The 19,805-nt window shown below is 41.6% G+C and overlaps 1 protein-coding gene across 1 annotated transcript in view; it reads left to right on the forward strand.

The window, feature by feature from the left end:
• Window positions 1–19,805, forward strand: part of znf407 (zinc finger protein 407) — a 202,833-nt gene that overhangs the window by 7,402 nt on the left and 175,626 nt on the right. Inside the window, exon 4 of the mRNA XM_016675577.1 lies at window positions 6,321–6,435. Within this exon, the coding sequence (XP_016531063.1) occupies window positions 6,321–6,435 (115 nt within the window). The remainder of the gene's footprint in view (window positions 1–6,320; window positions 6,436–19,805) is intronic.

The raw sequence follows: 19,805 nt of genomic DNA on the forward strand, positions 1-19,805 counted from the left end.
TGTGTGTGTGTGTGTGTGTGTGTGTGTGTGTGTGTGTGTGTGTGTATGTCAGCCTTCATGGCTAGCTGATTATCCTCAATCCATTAGGATTTATCTTGTCATTTATAATGCAAAGCAGGGCTGCATTGGTCAGGGCTTCGGCAGGGAGACGTCCGGCAGGTTAAGAACACGGGGCGCTCCATTACTTTTCCCTGACCGTGTGTATTAATTGCTTTTAAAATCAACTTAATGCAGGAACGAGATGTGAGGGCGCCATCAATAAATGCCCCTCTCTGCCTCCCATAGTCCATCCTCCCTTTCAGGCTAAACTTTAATGGGACTTTAATTGAAGTCCGTGCTCTGTGTTTACTGTGTGTGTGTACATGTGTCTTTGTGGGCGTGTGAAGCCTCCTTTTAGAGTCAGACAAAGTAAGGAAGGTTTCCACTTGGAGACAGTGGATGGCCTGAGTGGGTATTTTAGCTGACCAGCTAACCTGATGACTATTTATCCAAGTTTGACATGACTGTTGATTTTACCTTATGTATAACTGCCTAGCTAAAGAACAAACAAAAAAAAACATGTGATTATCATGAAAAAGGTAAATATTTCTTGTTGCTCCTTTCAGAGGGTGAAACTCATGAATTATATAAACGTCGAGGGCGAAAAACCACCCTGTTGTCTTTTGTAGTTTTGATGCTTGAAAATTAGAATATTGTGTATAATTAATATTTTGGAAACTCATGTTGTCACACCCTAGTCAGCTAATTAACTGAAAACACCTTCAAAGGTTTCTTGACCCTCCAAGTGGTCTATAAGTCAATAGACTGAACAGATGTCCAGAAGACTCTCATACACCCCCCGCCCCACAAAGAGGATACACCATAAAAGATTATTGCTGGTTGTTCAGCAAACATGTTAATAGGAAGCTGAGTGGAAGAAAAGTATTTTAGGAAACACTGTGGTAGGAAAACATGCAGCACCAACTTGGATAACTTCGGCTTTGAGAGGATCATCAAACCAAATGTATTTAAGAATTTGTGGGAGCCCAAATTCAATTGAGAATCTGTGGCAAGACTTGGAAATCAAATTATATTTGCCTTATGCCTCACAATTATAGACTGATTTTGTGTTGATTCAGCCCAGAAATTCAAGAGGCATCAGCACATTTTATTCCAGCGCAATCTTCTTAAATTTAAGAGGGGTGTTGGAGGAAATGACGCCGTAGTCCTAGATTAATACAATTTATCTAATTTTACAGATCTTACATCACGGTTCCTTGTGTGCCAAAGTCCAATTTCTTCCTGCTGAACTCAAACGGCTTAAAGCTGTGAAAACTGGAGGTTAAATCCCAATGATTAATGCGTAGCTTCTACACTCTTCATATTAATGGTTACCCTACACATATTCATAATTTTACCCAGTGTCATAATTCTTGAATTTTGAGGTCACTTACTTAGTGTTACTTAAGAAAATGAAAGTAGTGACACCGAGGTCCCAAAAGATGGCGTCCAGTCAAGGGCACATTAAAGTTTCAAATAAACAGTTTGTTTTGTTTTTATCCAACAGAGTGGCGGACTTGCTTAGGTGATTAAATCCCCACTTTTATGAGCGCTTTCCGTTTCGAAGACGAGCCTTATTTCTCCTCGTTTTGACAGCATACGTCAGTTGCTATTATTGCTAAATTCCCTCATTACAGTGAATTATTTACCTTTTCACGTGCGGCCATTCATTCTGAGAGTTTGTTCGCGGGGGCCGCGGAGCGGCACGGTGGGGTTCTGCCAGTTTCTGAGCAGGGAGCACGTCCAGATCCTTTTAATTAAGACCTAGTTTTTATTCACTTGATTAATCAGTGAAATCAGGGAACGGTGGTGGGAGGCTGCACACAGATTTGTCAATTTGTCCCTTTAAGGAAACCCGTACACATGGCTTGCGTTTTTGCCAATGAGCTGAAATTAGCATTTCGAGCTAAATTGGTCACTTTTTCACCAAAGCGAGCTGTCTGACCTCAGACCGAGGCTTCAAGCAATGCGCACACATGCAAGGCATGGGAGCTAACACACAGGGTGGGATTTGGGTTGCTATTTAGAATTGCTAATAATTTTTTTTTTAAAAGAACACCCAATACAATGGCAATTTCTTTGTATGGATTTTTTTTTTATTTTTTTAAAGTGGATCTTAAAAGTATATACACTCCCATTAATATTTCAGCTTTTTATGTTTAAAAAAATCACATGTACTTTGCCCATAAATTAAGGGAACTTTTGTTTGGCTTCTATTTTTTCCCTTTGTTGCAACAACACCTATAGCTGTTTTTTTTTTTTTTGTTGTTGTTTTTTTTGCCAAAGTGACCAACATGATTATTTTGGCTGAAAAGCAACAAATGCTTTTCGAAGATTAGGACGGTGTCCCACAGCAGTGTGTGACCAAGCTGGTGACCAGCATGAAGAGTAGGTGCCACTTTTTATTTTATTTTGAATTTTTGTAAGAAAAGCAGCCTGAAAGCTGGATGAATAAAAAAAGGGAACATTCAGCAGCTGTGGGGAATGTGTTAAAACATGCTACCAGGTTGCATAAAGGGAAGTGGAGGACGCCTTTACAGTTTACTCGTACAGTCCTCCACATGTCAAAATATTTCAGGCTCCATTGCATCATTATTTAATTTCCATTGTCATGTTTGTCAGTTGTGGAAGTGCAGTATTAACATACTTCATGCGTTTTTTTCTTTTCTTTTTTTTTTTTTTATAACAAAAATGCTGCCACGTTTAAAAAAAAAAAGTAAAAATTCTCGACTTTGTGTACAGAAACCTTTCACAGATGCCACGGAACATTGTGGCGACACGCAGGCAGAAGTGCTTCTCTGGGTGCACTTTTCACACTCTGGTGCTGACAGGTGAAACGTTTCAATAAAGGATCATGTTTAATATATTTCTGACTTGGTGCCAAAATTCAGATCCACTCATTTCTATGCGGCAAAAAAAAAAGAAAAAAAAAGAAGATATTTGTAATCTGACATAATGGAAAGGAAGGCAAGAGATTGAAATAAACTTTATGCGGGTATCTTGCAATCTCATGTGTCAAAGAGAAATGGAACAAACATGAGCACAAAGTCATTTATTCATGTGAAATTGACATGTTTTTATTCTTATTTTCCTCCAAACCTGAAAGCTGAAGGCTACGGCAGAAAGTGTGTGGCATGTAAAAAAAAAAGAAAAAAAAAAAGCTTAAGACATCACGATATGTGAGGTGAAACATTGCATGAGGTTTCTCTCTCCTCTCAGGAAATGAATTAGTCATTCTCTGTCTCATCTGGGATGTGAAGCAGCCACATTGCCCCTGTGTGGATGGCAATATTAATTTAACATGACACCGCATTGATGGTCAATTTCAGTTTCAGGGAGGCTGTTTAAGTAGAGTGGTGGAGTATTAATGTGATAAGATGTTTGAGCGGGGGCTGGGGGGGGGAGGCGACAGTACATCCCGCTCTCTCTCTTTCTACTCTGCCATGTTTCATGCTCAGCCAGCCATCTGGACAAATCATCTCCCCACACGCCTCTCTCTCTCTCTCTCTCTCTCTCTCTCTCTCTCTCTCTCTCTCTCTCCCTTTTCTCAACTTTAGGTTGGATGTGTCTGGAAGTGTGTGAGTGAGAAGGGAAGAAAGGATGATTGTCTCTTTATGTTTTCTCAGTGGCCAATGTGTTTTGGGAACATAAAGCTCGGCTGTGAGGCGGGGTTCTGAAACTAACATGTAGGTGTGATGGTGGGTGTGGTGTGACCCTTGCGGCTGTCTTTTTGTTTTTTCATTAGGTGTCGACGGCGGTATTGTTGTGTGTGATTTCTCGGCGTTTGAGTGTGAAGTCTGCAGCTACAATTGGGGCTGTAATAAGTTTTTTTTTTTCCTCTGTCTTTATTAGCTCCTGTGTTTATGCCTATGTAAATATGTGTGGTGTACTGCAGAGATATGCGAAATGAAGAGGCTGGCCATGTGCGACCCCCCCACCCCCTCCCTCCACACACCCTCTTTCTCTTGTCCCTTGTGTTTATGGACCTTGTTAGCACAAGCTTGCCTTTCAATCTTCGTTACTGGTGTAAAATTCGATGTGTCGTACTTCCAGCTCACAGCAAGTGAACCGTGTATGAACGAATTAGTAATCTACACAAAGTGCTTAATCAAATCAGCAGCTGCCCCTGGAATAAATATTGTAGAACGTCTTGGGATATTTGCTGGCAGAGGGTGAGGGTTTCCTCAAAGATGCATGCGTGGATATCATAGCCGGCTGCCACTTAGAGTGAAGTGTCGCACTGTGTCATGCCAGCCTAAATTCGGCTCAGCCCGCTAACAAATTCTACGTTTGACTTTGTCGTACGCATATGCTTAATTTATGTTTTTTTTTTTGTTTTTTTGGGGAGGCTTTATGAAGAGTAGGTACAAAACAAATTATAATAATATTGGAAATAGGCGTTTTATTTTTTCTAAATGTATACATCTTGACATGGTGTATTTCCTCAGTTTTCAAATATTTACATTTCAGTCCATTGCATACAACGGTCGTTAGTGGATTTGCATAATGGACATCCAGTGAGAACATACCATGTTTTACCTTATTATAGTGTAAACAAAATTGTTGCTGAGACAGACATTCTCCATTGACAGGGCTTTATTAAAACATACAATAATACATAAATCACAAAAAGAATAAAATGATGAACAAAGATTTATATAGAAATTAAGTGGAAGAAACCATGACTTGTTTTCTGGGATTTTATTCATTCATATATTTTTTCACTGTGTAATTAACCTAAAATAATAATAATAATAATAATTAATAATGGAATGAGATTACCCTACAGTGTTGGAATATACCTATAGACATGCATCCACCCATTTACAGATTATTTTTAGTTCAGTATTTCACTTAAAAGTTCTACATTTATCCACTATATACTGCTAGAGGGCGATAGTGAGCTGGTTTCTGCATTGTGTGCTCAGGTGAAGAAGAAAACCGGACAGAAAGTGTTCTTCAGCGGAACGTCAACATAGTTATTGCGTCCTTGTTGTTAGAAAAATCCTCTGAAATATGAAAACAGCAGAGATGTCTCGCCGCTAAATTTCCTTACAACAACCTTTGTTGTTGTTTTTCTTCTTCTCCACATAATGTGAGATTTGTTTTGTTCTTCTGCTGTACGCATGGCGCCAGCGTCCGACACAGCGTTTTATTGTCCCTGCCGGCGCACAACCAAGGTGTTCACGCAGTTCTGGGCGTCACCCAGAGCTTTGCTGCAGGAGGGATTAGTTCATTTCACAAATTGTTGAATTGTTTTTATATGAAAATATGGAAAGCTTCACACATTATATGCGGTAAAGAGGACTAGGAAGTTTAAATCAGGCTGAAGTTTTTGTCACCTCTCAGCCAGTTCGTGCCGTCACTAATTCATTGAAGCCTCATAATTTGTTGAGGGATAAAACTGCACTTTACGGCCACGATGGCTTCAGTTTGAGATGAAGCAACAAGGTCTATGATTAACAATGCTACATTCCTACTGTGAAACATGGAGGTGGAGCATTTGAGACCTAAGAAACTACAGGGAAGTGGGTCAAAATTAACAAAGATGAATACTGAAAAATGATTTGCTCTCAATCTTTGATTGGTTGCAGCAGGAGAAACCGAAGGTTCTGGAGAGGCCTTCTCTTTCACGATACTCTTTTGATCAGAGCCATGTTGGTAGAAAAGCAGAAAAGTTTAAACTCTTCCTGGCTATGCATACTTAATAGCACAACCGCATATAAACGATAAACATTTCCCTGCAGACTCTCACTGAAGGAGATGTTTTTGGAACACAGAAGGTGACTTTTTTTTTTGTAGTATGCTCCTTTTAAGTTGAGCTGGTGGCTGTTCATGCATCACACAGATAGTGCAGGCATCTGCCCTCACTGCTCTGCGGTTAAATGATGGATGGCGAAGAGAAGCTTTGCCACTCTCTCAAACGCTACCCCGCCCTCCGGACTTATTAATGACAATAATTAGGAGGAAACCTCCCTGTGAAGCCCGCCAGAGTGATTAGTGCTTTAATGATGGAATGGGAGGTAGCGAGTGCACCCAGAATTGATTTACGTATTCGCCCTGACCTTTGGAATCCAATTTACACATCCACAGGCAAAGAAAGAGTTGGTAGGAGATGAAGGAGAGTGACAAGGATAGATAGAGAGTGAAAGAAAAGCTGCTTGGCACTTGAAGTGGGACTCTAGTTTTTATTGGTGCTGAATTAGGGACATATGTCTTTTTTTTTTAATCTTTTGTTCTTTTTTTTTTTTTCTTATTGTTGCGTCTGATTTGCTTTGCAGGATCTAAGCCCTTCATGTGTAAGATCTGCAACTTCGCCACTGCTCAGCTGGGAGACGCCCGGAACCACGTGAAGAGGCATCTCGGGATGCGGGAGTACAAATGTGACATTTGCGGGTGAGTGACGAGAGTCGGTTTTCACTTCTCGGTTAGCTTCCTTCCTTCAGAAGCCCTTCGCTCCGATGACGGCGGTGGTGAATAAACAAGCTTTTACACGCATAAGAAGAACTTGCAGAAATGCCTCAGGAGGAACTGTATCCGCAGCGGCTGCCAAAGTTTAGGCCGTTTTTGTCAATTTGAGATGGAAACAAATCATCAAAAGCCAAGATTTGTCCCACGAGCGCCGCTCTATGAAGTGTGAACTACAAATTATCTGTAGTATAGCCTGCCTAGATTGTATTTGTCTCAGGTGAATTTAAAAAGTCAACCCAGCGTGGGAGAGAAATGGAACCAACGGGTTTGTGAACATAAGAAAATAGTGTTAACTTTAATCCAGAGATGTCTCGATTTGATCACAGTTATCGATTTGGGTCCTGATCAGACCTTTGTTAAATGAACTGAAACTGAGTCCCTGAAGAAACTCAAGTAATAATAATGTCTGCGAAGTATGTTTCGTATATATTTGTTAAAACCGTCACCATGTCAATGACTGTAACATGGACAATCTGAGAAAAGTTTGAGCTCCTCTACCTCCTCCCAGTGCCATTGTTACCGTCTGAAGAAATGCATCCGTCCCGATCCAAAACAACCAATCGGAGCCAGGAGGAGGGTCTTATCGCTGTCAATCAAACTTGTGTACGTGGTTCTAAATGTGCTAATGACTAGTCCTTAGGTTAAACATTCAACCCAAGGACTAGGCACATCCGGAGTGATTCAATTATATTAAATACGCAATTTGAGATCTGCTTCTATTGTGAAAACAAGAAAACAGGAATTCTGAGGTTTCCTCAAAATATGTCAGGAATCTTGTGAAGCGGCTCGCTTTTGCTTTAAGCTCGTGACATTCGTCAACTGTGTCGTCGTGCTTTTACACGCCGCTGATTTAAATGAAGTTTTGAGCTGGGAGTCTTTATCAGCAGACTCCTGTTCTGAGAGAACTCAGAACGGGGCAAAAATAATCCTCATCCTCGTCATTATTTTAATCTGTTTAAAACTGCCAACAACAGAATTGAACTGATTAAGCTACGAAGTGAAACACTTGACATTATTGCTTCATGTCTGAATATCGGCGGTCCAAAAATAACATGAAAATGCGTTAATAATGTGGGATTCTTTATTATAAAAGAAAGGGGGGGGAAAAAAAAAACAATTCTCTGCGTCAACTTTCCTCTCAGCATAAGGTGAGAGAGATTATTTAGCCAGCTGTACAAATAATCCTAATTGGAAGTTTATGTAGGTTACCACAAGGCTATAAATACCCAGTAGTTGAGGAGTGCGGCTGTTCCGGCGGTACTCCGTACCCCCTGCATGTTGACCATATGTTGTGCTCAGCTCCCTCCATTCCTGTGATAGACCTCCTCACAGCTTTGCCATGTTCAAATAAACGTGTTAAGCTGTTTAACACGCAGCCCGGGAATAGAGTAAATTGTGGGATTTTCAACCGTTTTTTTTTTTTTTTCCTGAAGTTTCTGCAGGTTCTCTGAGACGTACGCTACTAAAACATACATGTCGGAAGAGAGCCGTTAGTTTCTCTCTCTGTGCGATTTTGTGTGTGTGTGTGTGTGTGTGTGTAAGCTGGTATCATTCGGTCTGGTTGCAGGCAGATTTTTTTATTTTTTATTTACTTATTTATTTTTTTATTTCTGTTCCTCCAAAGTCGAGCAGAGCAAATGTGTTTATTTGCTCCCGCTGATGTTCGTAAACATATTACAGCAGGAGCCAACAAGCTTTGCCTTAAACACAGCATCTCCTTTAATGAGAGGAGAGGCTCATGTTTCACAAGCCCCGCCATTCTAACCCCCCACCCAACACACACACACACACACACACACACACCCTAACCACCAGCACACATCTGAAAACCCGCTTCTCCCAAGTGCAGCAAACATGTTGGGCTTTGACCAAGCGTCTCGCTTTACAACGCGCGTGCACACGCACACACACACACACACACACGCACACACACACACACACACACACACGCGCGCACATGCGTGTACGACTGGAGCGGTTCTCCAATATGCTTTTAAATGGGACTACTAAATACAACCCCTGGTTTCACAAATCATGCGGCTGTAGGAGCCGCGTGCTGCCAGTGCCAGCCACCGGTGACAAATCGGCCCTGTGTGTGCTTTCAGGACTGACTGATCACCAGGCCATCCCTCGGCTTGACTAAAGAGCAGCAAACACAAAGAAACTCCCAGCAACAACCTCATTAAGGCCAGAGCCATACATACACATAACCCGGCTTTGCCTTTTTTTGTTTTTTTTTTTTTTTTGTTTTGTTTTTTGTTTTTTTCATCCCCCCAAAACTTTTCACACTTTGACACGTCCCTAATCTGAATATAAAGCATTGTATGAATGCCTGGCAATGGATCAGGTGTATTGTGTGATGTTATTAGCCGTTTTGGGTTTTTTGTGGGGTTTTTTTTTTTTTTTGGTTGGGGGGTGACCCAGAAAAAGTGAGATCATAGTGCGATTAAGTGAATAAAGGCGTTTTACTTCAGGAAACGGATGTTTTTGGGGGGATTTTTAGGCGCAATCACACTTCATCACGTCAATTAACTCACCAATTTGTTTTTGGACTCCCTTTTTTTTTCCCCATGCAGTGTTGGTTTATGGTTTCATTAATCATTGATAAACTACGTGTTTTCCTTTGCGTCCATGGCATTTATTGTCGTTTTGTTTCAGCTCCCATCATTTCCTGTCCTTTTTGCCTGAAGAAAAGGAGGGAGAACAAAAAAAAAAAAAGATTTCTCCTCTTCCATTGATCGCCACGTCTTCCTTGTTAAACTCCCAGACCGGAGGATTACCTCGCCTCTGACTCTTTGAATGAACGGACGCGCGGCGCCTCGGCTGTCCGCCTCGCTTTAGCAGCTGCCCGCCGCTGCTTTTTTCTTCCCGGGAAACTGGGGGGAGTTGTTGATAGTTAAAGATCATATTGTTTTGGCATTTAATTAAGAAATGCAAATGCAGGGCCAAGACAGATTAGAACCCCTGACCACGCTGCCAATCAAACCTGATTACGGCAGTCGGCGTCCTGCTCGCCATGCACTTCACGGGCGCTTGGCTGCCGTCTCGTTGTTTCGTTTGCTTCTTTCTGTTGTAGCCTGCAAAAGTATTCACGTCCATTGAACTTTTCCACTTATGGAAATCTGATTTTAATTCAGTTTTTGGGAAGGAAACGGATACATTTTTAAAATACTGCACAAATAATAATAATAATAATAATAATAATAATAAAAACAAAACTATAAGATTTAGCCAAGAGGCTCACTGTCACTCTGGAGGAGCTACAGAGTTTCACAGTTGTGGAAAGAAAGAAACGCATAGCTCGAAACAAACGGATGGAAAGTTTTGATCTTTTTATGGAGAAAACGTAGGACTAAATGTTAGGAGGAAGGTGGACGGGTAATGTTGAGCAGAAAGCGTCTGCCTTGATTTTGCACGACAACGATGGCTGTCAAAATGAACTTTTCTAATCTTAGAGGTCCAATTTGTAAATTCATATCTGAGCATGCCAAAAATGAATCACAAAAGTCAGCATATCGCCCCATGTATCGTTTCTTTAGTTGGCTTTTTTTATGCAGCTAGACAGAACCCTAATCCTGCAGTACTGATTAAAAGTGCGCTACAAAAAAACTAAGTCATACCAAGTATTCTTGATCTAGGTTTTTGGTGCAAATACCTTAGTTCCGTCAAAATAAGACAAAACCTAGCAAGATACAGGAGTTTGTTTTGAATCAATAATTCCTTATTACTGATGAAAAAGCTCTAGTTCCAGTGACAGTCATATTTCTTTGATAATACATTTTTCCCATGTTAGATGTGAAATAATCTGCCAGTTGAGTTTGTACTTCTCTCATCAATATTAGGGAATCATTGACTTAAAACAAGCTGCTGTATCTTGTTGAAAAGTTACTTGTGAGTCAGTTTTGCCTTGACTCAAGTTCACTAAAACATTTGCACAAGAAACTAAACAAATTGTGAAAAATAACGCAAATCTACTTGTAGTAAATAGTTGAGACAACAGGATCCGGGAACATATTACAATTTTTGAAACACCTGAATGTCATAGTTATCACTGTAAAAATAAATGCTTACCTAACCAGCCTGCATCTCTACAGCGAGATCTTAAATGTAGAGGTGGTACGCCGACCTATCATGTGTTGTAAGGATAACCACGTACTGTATGATGACGCGAGTCTCTTTAGAAGTGGAGCGAACGACTGGAAAAGCATTAAAAAACAGAGGGGCAGGAAGGAACCGTCTTGTACCGAGTCTCTGCAGAGACTAGCTCAAAACTGGGAGACACACGGATGTCATCGCACCTGAATGTTAAACCTATCCAGGAGAAAGGCTCAGGCTTTTCGTACTCCTGGGAAGAGCTACAACAGAATGGTTTTGATCGACACTTATTCATGTGTTAAAATGGCCCAGTCAAAGTCTCCAGCTTAACTCTAGCTGAGAATCTGAGGCAAAACGTGAATACTGCTGCTTACAAATGCTCTGTCTAACCAGACTGAGCTTACGTTGTAAGCTGTTGGAGAGAAACCCCGTGAGACTTGCACCTGCGTTAACTCTGGGAAAGTGAAGGGGTGTGAAAACTTTCCCGAGACCCTGAATGCGCCCGCTGTCCTACATATCTATCTGCTTACTTTTTGTTTTTCTTTCTGAAAAGCCTTATTTGTCTTAATTTGCCTATAAAGAATTCTTTAGATCTAAAAAACCAGCAGAAAAACACAAATTGGCTGTTAGCATGCAAGATCAGATTCTTCAAATTTAATTGGTTAAGAGAAAAAGAAAAAGGATGGCAGAATCTTGCGTTTCCTCCTGGTGTTTTTTTTTTTTTTTTTTTGTCCACAGTGGGGCTTGGCTACTTAATGAGCCTCCTCTTCCTCTCCTCCATCATCTGGCAGAAAGGCCGTGGATTCAGCACTTCCAGCTCCCGCTCTCTTGTCCTCCCTAAAGATGCAGCGGACGTCCAGTGCTGTTGTAAGTGTTAAATTATGGATAAACAGTCTAAATGCTTTGAAGCATTGGTTTAATATCTGGGCTCGGGCCCCGGTAGCGGGAGCAGCATCCGCCGCGGACGCCGATTGTCCTCATGTGGATCGGCGTTTTATGATTATGGGTCACGAATCCACCCCCCCCCCCCACCCACCCTCCTCTCTACTCCCCCCCTCCCCCGAGTGTCACTTGAGAAATTTGAACAACTGTTTAAAACCAACATCTTTCTGCCAACACACAAAAAGAAAAAAGTTTCCCCCAAGCCACAAAAAAAAAAGTTTTGTTCCTCTCCCTCTCCTTAACTTGGCATTACAGTGTGTGTGTGTGTGTGTGTGTGTGTGTGTGTGTGTGTGTGTGTATAGATATACATATGTAGTGGTGATTTCATGTGTGTGTGATTTGACTGTTAACGGGCCGGGGCCGGCTCGTGTCAGGGGTTTTTATGTCGTGCGAGATTGTCTGGTTTGTTCCCAGAATAGCCCATCAGTTCCGCCCTGCGTGGCTCATCCGCTTGTAATGTGCCTTAATGCCCGGGCCCGTATGAGGAGCGTGAGGGCCCCGGCGGTGACAGCGGAGGAGCATCTTAGCTCGCTGCTTATCCAGAGAAAGCCGTCACTTAACTCAGCCCCTCTATTGTCTGTCCACACACACACCCCTATACGTCTCCCCCCCCCACCACCACCACCACACGACGTGATTCTCTATAATCCTCAAACAGATTCTGGTTAGAAGTCCCTGAGAACTATTTTTATGGGGTTTTTTTTCTTCTTCCTTCCTTCTTTCCTCCTATTAAAACATTAATGGCTGTTACAGATGAAGAGAGGGATCCCTATGAGGATGATTATAATGTCACTCCGCTGATCTCCTGCCGCCCCGAAATAATTGTACATCATCGCTTCATAACGTGTCAGAGGGACACGTTGGTGGCGTGCAATTAAAACCGCAGAATATAATACAGCAAATTACGGGCTGTCAGGCCTACGAACAACACTCTCGGTATTTGAGTTACACTTAATCATCACGTACATTAGTGATTTCGCTAAGATCCCTTCAGCTCCCCCCTCACCACCGCCACCTCTCCTCCCTCCGCTCATACAGCAGGACTGTGAAAGGAGCTGCTGCTTGCAGGCTGCTGAGGGATGGTGGAGTGATACCCCGGCTATACGCGTTTATGTTGCTGGTAGAGCTTTTTAAAGAGTCGCCCAAAGTTGGTTCCCGTGGTCTGTGACGCCTTCCGGATGCTTATAAACAGCGTTCCAGCTACAAAAACTTCTGGAAAAGTGTGGAGTTTGATTCGGATGTTGTTTTATTGTTTTAAGCCTGGATAACTATGTGAGTTTCAAGGTTGTTATAATTAACTAAAACTAAACGAAATACCAAAAAACTGAAATTGAGGAAACATTTTCATGAAGTGAAATAAAACAAAAATGGTAACTAATGGGCAAAAACAATAACTAACTGGAACCATATTGTGTGTTTTATGAGACTAAAAGATACTGAAATTATTAAAATTTCATTTGTTTTTGTGTTTGCGGATCTATTTATTAGCCTTTTGAACTGACATGAAGTTGATTTATTTATTTAGTTTTCCTTAGATTCCAGATTGTTTAGATTCCAAATAAAGTGTTATTATTGTTAAATAAAAAAAGTTAACACAGATTCAAACTGTGTGTTAAATCCATGGTAGCTCAGACTGGAGTGTGTGTGTGTGTGTGTGTATATATATATATATATATATATATATATGTTCAGTAAATACTAAAACATCATACTATATAATACAAAAATAAGGAATCTGAGTTGATCTAGATACCAACCATGTAGTGAAATACTTCTTTGCCGTGCTGTAGCTTTTGAACCTACCTCGCTGTGTGTTGTGTGCAGATAATTAAACAAACCTTTTTACTTTTTACCCATTACACAACTGTCTGTAAAAGAAATAGAGTCTGGAGAAGTGTGAAAATTTAGTCAGCATCCTGTGGTAAAGATGCATGCAAGTTCTTAAATAAATCATCTTACGCCAAGTTTAGAAGAACATCAGGCTTTGACTGGAGAACATTTATTCACTGGAGGAAACGTATGCCTTGAAGAAAATGCTTAAAAAGAGAGAAAGTGAGAGGGAGAAAAATCAAAACCACACTTATCGGCACCCCTAACTAATTCTTCAAGGTAAAAGTAACTGAAGGATCTTTAGTCATTTACGCTTTACCTTTTCTTTTGGTCATAATTATTAGACTTTACATTAGTGATCAAAACAATGGGGGTTTTAAACCAAATTTACCAATGTGGGGTCAAAAAAAAAAACCAAGGCAATATTTTATCATTTAATATAGTAATCGAGCCAAAATTGCAATTGTTTGAGGACGAAAACTGTGATCCTATCTCAGGACGTCTGAAGCTAAAAGTGCAACACCTTCATTTTTAACTCCTTGTCAAAGTAAAACTGTGACGGTAAAAAGGAAATCGGTCCAATGAACCTATTGGTCACGTTTTCTGTGCTTCTTTAGTTGCATATTGTGCAAAAACTTCCTTTCCCCTCCCCCACCTGTTGCTGTGAGCAGCCAGTCAGCTGAGCATAGTGGCGCAAAAACACAAATTCTGAACTTTTCCCTCAGTCTCTGCTTTGAGACTTTTGCCTTGTAGCAAAGAAGCATGGCTCAGCTAACAGAAGAGTTCCAGCAAGCAGCTTTTTAAAGCTATTATTGTTTTTGAAACATATGCTTGAAGCAAGCTGTAAAAATGAGCATGTGCATAAGTCTAATAAGCAGCTGCTTTCAGAAGAACCGATGCCGTCCTCTGTGTAAAAACAACTTTCGCCGCTAGAACAATTGCAAAATTGAGATGGCGTCTACTTTCCATGCTCGTTTAGCTCTCCTAGTGATAATTGTGGAAGGTGCCGGAGCACGCAGCGACTCGCAATCTGTCAAAAGTTTAAATGGGGGGGGTAGATGAAATAAAATAAAAATAAAAAAATACGCAAACGCAACTTTTACAAGAATTTCCCATCCATTTGCTTGATCTATCTCCCGCAATTTCTCTTCCTCAGACGCAGCACCTGGCACTTCCTGTCAGGAAGACAAATTAACGCTCGCAGCCTCCGAGACTTTAAGAGTCTCGGCGCTGGAGACGCGGTCCTTGTCAGTCAGCGCCGACCACCCTTCGCCAAAATAAACACATTTTGCTCTAATGCGTTTAACTAAATCTAGTGCGCCATTATGGGAAATGAAAGAAGTAACGCCAAAAGGTCATTTGGAAAATAATGCAGAGAGGCTGGTCTGGAAAGGTTAAGTATGTGACGGAGCAGCTCTGATGATAACGAGGGCTGCGCGTACGGCTTGGAGAGCTGTGCGTTCTGGTTTGACTCGGCGCCGCGATCGCTCTTTATGACCGAGACAGCTTTACAGCCCGTTCCCCCCCACCCAACCACCATCACCACCACCACCGCCGCCCCTTCACCCTCCAACCACCACCATAACACGATAAAGCGCGGCATAATGGATTGGATGTGTTTAGTAGCCTTGGGCTGATGTTTGTAAAATTAATGCTTTTTGCAATAGAAACACACTCTAACCCGGGCACTCTTGCTCACACGGAGAAAGGCAAAAGAGAAGGGAAAGAAATTCAGACAGCGCTGATGCATCAGTGCATTTCCACGGGCCCCGTGTTCACTTTTTATTTATTTATTTATTTTTTTTGTACCTTGAAGCAAAAATCCCGAGACTTTTTTATATATTCATAAGCTGTGCGCCCGTACAGGTAACTCTCAGCAGAAGAGACGGAAAATACATGGCTTCATTAGTTAAGTTTGTGTTGTAAAAGCTCAACAGCGAACCAGAAGAGGCAATGAGCGTTATTAAATTTGTGTTTCAAATTACACCGCACAAGTACTTGAGGGAGACGGTCTGTTTGCGCCGTCCGTCTCTGGCTGGGCAAAAGACTCTTTTGAAGAATTGGAATAGGACCCCACTCAGCATCTCTGAGCTCGGGAGACAAAGAGAGAACTCTCCGTCAGCATTTCAGTCCCATTAGGTTTTAATAACAGTCTCATATTCTGTCGCGGGCCCGCAACGGGGGCCTGGGGGCTTCATAATCAAACCATTTTTCCTTTAATCAAAGACAAAGCAAAACAAACTCTCAGTCCAGACGCTAAGCGGCCAAATCAGTAGTAAAAGTAAGGAGGCGACGCTGCGCGTTAGCTCGTAATGGTGTGTTTTACAGCTCTTGAGGACTGTTGAAGTTAAGAGGCCATTGTGTGAGCTGTGCATGACCAAAGTAATCACTTTACTTAAAGTAAACTTCTTTTGTTCCCCACATTCCTGATCCTTTTCAGCAAACGTGAGTGAAATTACTCTACATCCTCTACCGATGAAAGGAAGAAGAAAGACACATTTTCTTAAACCAGGTTCGTTATGAATAAGTTTTTACTCTTATTGGCCGTTCCTATTTCGTCGCCTTTCGTCGCTCAAACTATAATGTGTTCTTATAGGATTTTATGTGATAGACAGCCATTTTGAAAGTTTTCAGCTTCCTACCCACAGAATGATAGTGTTATCCTAAGCTATCAATTATGCGTACATGTTTTACAAGAGGCATAATGAGGAGACACACATTTGAAAGCAGTGAGAGTGTTTTGTTGTAAATAGAAATAGAAAATTCGATTAACTCAACATCAAAATTGGCCAATTTTGTCTTAATTGACTCTAATTTCTGATTGGCAGGCCTGGTATCAAAATGTCCCACCCAACCTTTTTCATTAATGCGTCAAAACTACAATCCATTTTGGGTCGTAACAAGCAGCATAAACAATAATAAAATAAACAAAAATGAAAAAATGCTAGATTGTAGTCTGTAGGTCAGACACCAAAATGTATAAAATAAATAAAATTGCTCATCAGTGCATCAATTATAACAATCATATGCTTTTACTACTTGGATCTTATTTACTTTTCATTTCTGGTGATGATCTTTCCAATGGGGCCTTGACCTCAACTTTGGGGACCACTGTGGAAAAGAAACTCAAAAACTGTTTTTACAAACAAAACATTCATTCATATTCAGCTCCCTTCAGTCCGATACCTAAAATAAAATACAGTGCACCCAGCTGCCTTCAGAAGTTGTCTTTTTTGTAGATTGTTTGAGTTTGTATCGCGACAAGATGTGTGAAAGTAAAAGGTAAAAGAATGCTTTACGAACGCACAAAGAAAATAAAGAGAGAGAGAGAGGGGGGAAGTTAATGAGTGATTAACAGCAGCAATTAAAAGATGAAGTGAGAGGCAGATGAAAAAAAGGCCTGTAATTAAAATATCAGTCCGCTCATTGTCAGAAGTGCGTGTGTCATCCATTGTGCTCTTATTAAAAACTCCGGGCGGAGGTGGGGGGAAGGAACGCGCGGCGCTTAATTCCAGCAGCACCAAAGTGTCTGGTAATCTGCCCGTGGATGGGGCTCCCGCGACGGGCCGTAACTCACATTTAAGTGTTGGGGCCGTGTCACGGCGGGTTCACAGTCGTGCATTTCCGTGTTGACACCCATCGGGGCAAGGGGATATTTGGCAGTCAGGAGTAATTTAACTTAATTAATGGGATGCATATTTGATGGAGGAATAAAATATCCCGGCTCAGCAAAGTGGAAAAGGCGAAAGATTTAGTGGAAGTTAAAGGTGGAGGGGAGAGTAATTTGTGCCTTCGGTTACCGGCTGCTTGAGAGACGAAGAGGGGAGAGAGCAAACGGAGATGTGGGGATGAGGGGAGGGTGGATGGGGGGAGGAAGGGGAGATGGATGGTTGACACAAAGCTGAGCTGATGTGTAGACGGGAATGGGCCTCCATTGAGAGGACCATCAGAGTGACGGCGCTTGATTTAATTGATATCCGGACTGAGCTCTTCCTCAACGCAAACAGACACATTACGCTGGTTTGCAAACTTCTATCCGAGCAGCCGACCGCCAAGGGCCTTTTTAATATTCATGAGAGGGCTTTTAAAAGTGTTCGCCGATGGTGTCCTCCCTCTGCTGCCCTCCCTCTGCTGCCACCACCGCCTGCTTTCCAACTTGTCTTTGCTACCAACACACACACACATACACACACACACACGCATTACCTTCCACTCGCACACCAGACACGCAACACGCCGGTTTCTCTCAGACAAACCCGTGGCCTGACGAAAAGCTGTCACGCCGCTCTTAATCTCCCCTGGCACTTTTTAATTGACTTCCTGTAGGTATAGATTATACTCATGCCGAGTCTACCGCCGAGATGTTTGATACCGTCCCAGAGACTGGCATCCGGGTTGCTTGTAGCTCACCGAGGGTGACGCCGCTATCTCCGTCTCTGTCTCGGCCCCTCTTTCTCCTCCTCCCTCTCTCTCATTGTGATTGCCAGACTTATTTGGGCGACAGGGGAGAGGTAAAACACTATCACTCATTGCCATCATCATAATTGAGCTGATGTACCTGCTGGGAGTGCTGGGGAAATTCTGGCTTGGGCGTAGGGAATGCTGCTCGCATCTGACCGAGGCTGTAGCACGAGGGGCCCCGGCGCACGGGGCGAGTTCTGGCCTTCTGCTCGGAGCTGGACGGCAGCCAGCTTGCGCCGTCCGATCAACGTGATGGATTTGTTGTAGTTGCTTTGATTACGTGCTGCATTTATTTGTACGATTGTGTCGCGTCGGCCCCTTGAGATGCTCCACGTCTTGTTACGTTGCAGCCGCAAATGTCGTTGGGTTTTATTGTGATTTCATGTCGTAGCCCAACACTAAGTAGTGCATAATTGAGAAGTGGGAGTAACGTGACGTGTGTTTTTTTGTAAATAAAACTCTAAAAGGTTCGGTATCCATTTGTATTCAGCTACCGGAGTTTATGCTCCAACACTTTACAACACAATCATTACAAAATGCTTAGTGTGAAGTACAAAAACAAAACTAGTTCATAAGTAAGAAAAACTGCATTAGAAACTGAAGACAGGAAGCTAATCAGAATGGAGCACAGATCGGTCCAATGGAAAAAAAAAGTTTCATTTGTAGAACCACCTTACCATTCCAGCTTTAGGTGTAAGTATCTACCAAAAGGCCCAAGCTCATTCGGATCAGACGGAGAGCATTTTTGAACATCTATGTTCAAGTCTCACTGCTGATTCTCAACTGGATTTAACTGTGGACAAATCCATTGTAGCTCTATCTTTACGTTGAGGGTTTTTCTTATGGCAGCTGCCTGTGTTATATTTTAATTAATGTTGTCAGAACATAATGGACTGAACACAAACGGACCTTACACTTTTACGATTTTATTTCTGTTAAACAAACTGAGCTCCATGGATAATTTTCTTTCCACGTAGAAATTTTTACACGACTCTGTGAGCATTTGTCACATAAATCCCAGTAAAATCCACTGAAATGTGTGGCTTTAATGTGACAAATTGTTATCAGGTGAAGAAAGCCATTAAATCTGTTAAAGCAGTTTCACTGCATCTCAAATAATTTTCTGTGGCGTATGATTATTAAGTCAAATTAGATTAGTTTTTTTGTTTTTTGAAGCACACAAGAATCGTTTTATGGATGAATCATTTTATGGATAACCTTTCTTTTATTTTTATTTTTATTTTTTTCAAAATGGCCAAACTTTCTAGCAGGTCTTATGAATGCGCCTATCTGGTTATCTAGCTATCTTTTGTTATCTTCTCCATTTTGAAGAGAGGCAAAGAGAATTAGGTCTCTGAGTCACTTAATACCATGTTCAACTTAAAACAGTAAGGTGGGACTTAAAAAAATTCACTTACATTTATTCCTAAGGATTTATTTTAATTTTTACTTCAACTTCAACATTCTTTTGAGACCTCAAAAGAATGTTGAAGTTTCAACATTCTTTTTTTTCCCTTTGGCTCTACTGCAATTGTGACATTTTGAAGTTATGAAATATGAGCACAAACTGTCATCTGTCAAAGGCTCCAATCCAAAAAGCACTATGTTTTGGATTCAGGCAGCTCAAAGCAATCGACGTGCCAAACTCCACTCTCACTTTATGTATCACATGTTGCCTGGCCCACACATAGCAGGCACAGTAGCGCACAGGCCCCCCCGCCTACGCACCGTCGACTATTTACACGTTTGTCGGATGAACGCAAACTTGGTTTCAGAGTTGGGATAAAAGCCAGCTGATGCTACAATGGCATTTAAGCCATGCTTTTATCTCTGTTTGAATTTGTGATGCCCATTTTTGGAGAAAATATGCCATCAGATAGACGAGCACTGTAATCAGTTGCTTGTTTCCCTGGGTCATTTTCCGCCACAGATCAACTGCACACACACACACACACACACACACACAC

Source organism: Poecilia formosa, unplaced genomic scaffold, assembly GCF_000485575.1.
Source record: "Poecilia formosa unplaced genomic scaffold, Poecilia_formosa-5.1.2 Scaffold0, whole genome shotgun sequence".
Lineage (NCBI taxonomy): Eukaryota > Metazoa > Chordata > Actinopteri > Cyprinodontiformes > Poeciliidae > Poecilia > Poecilia formosa.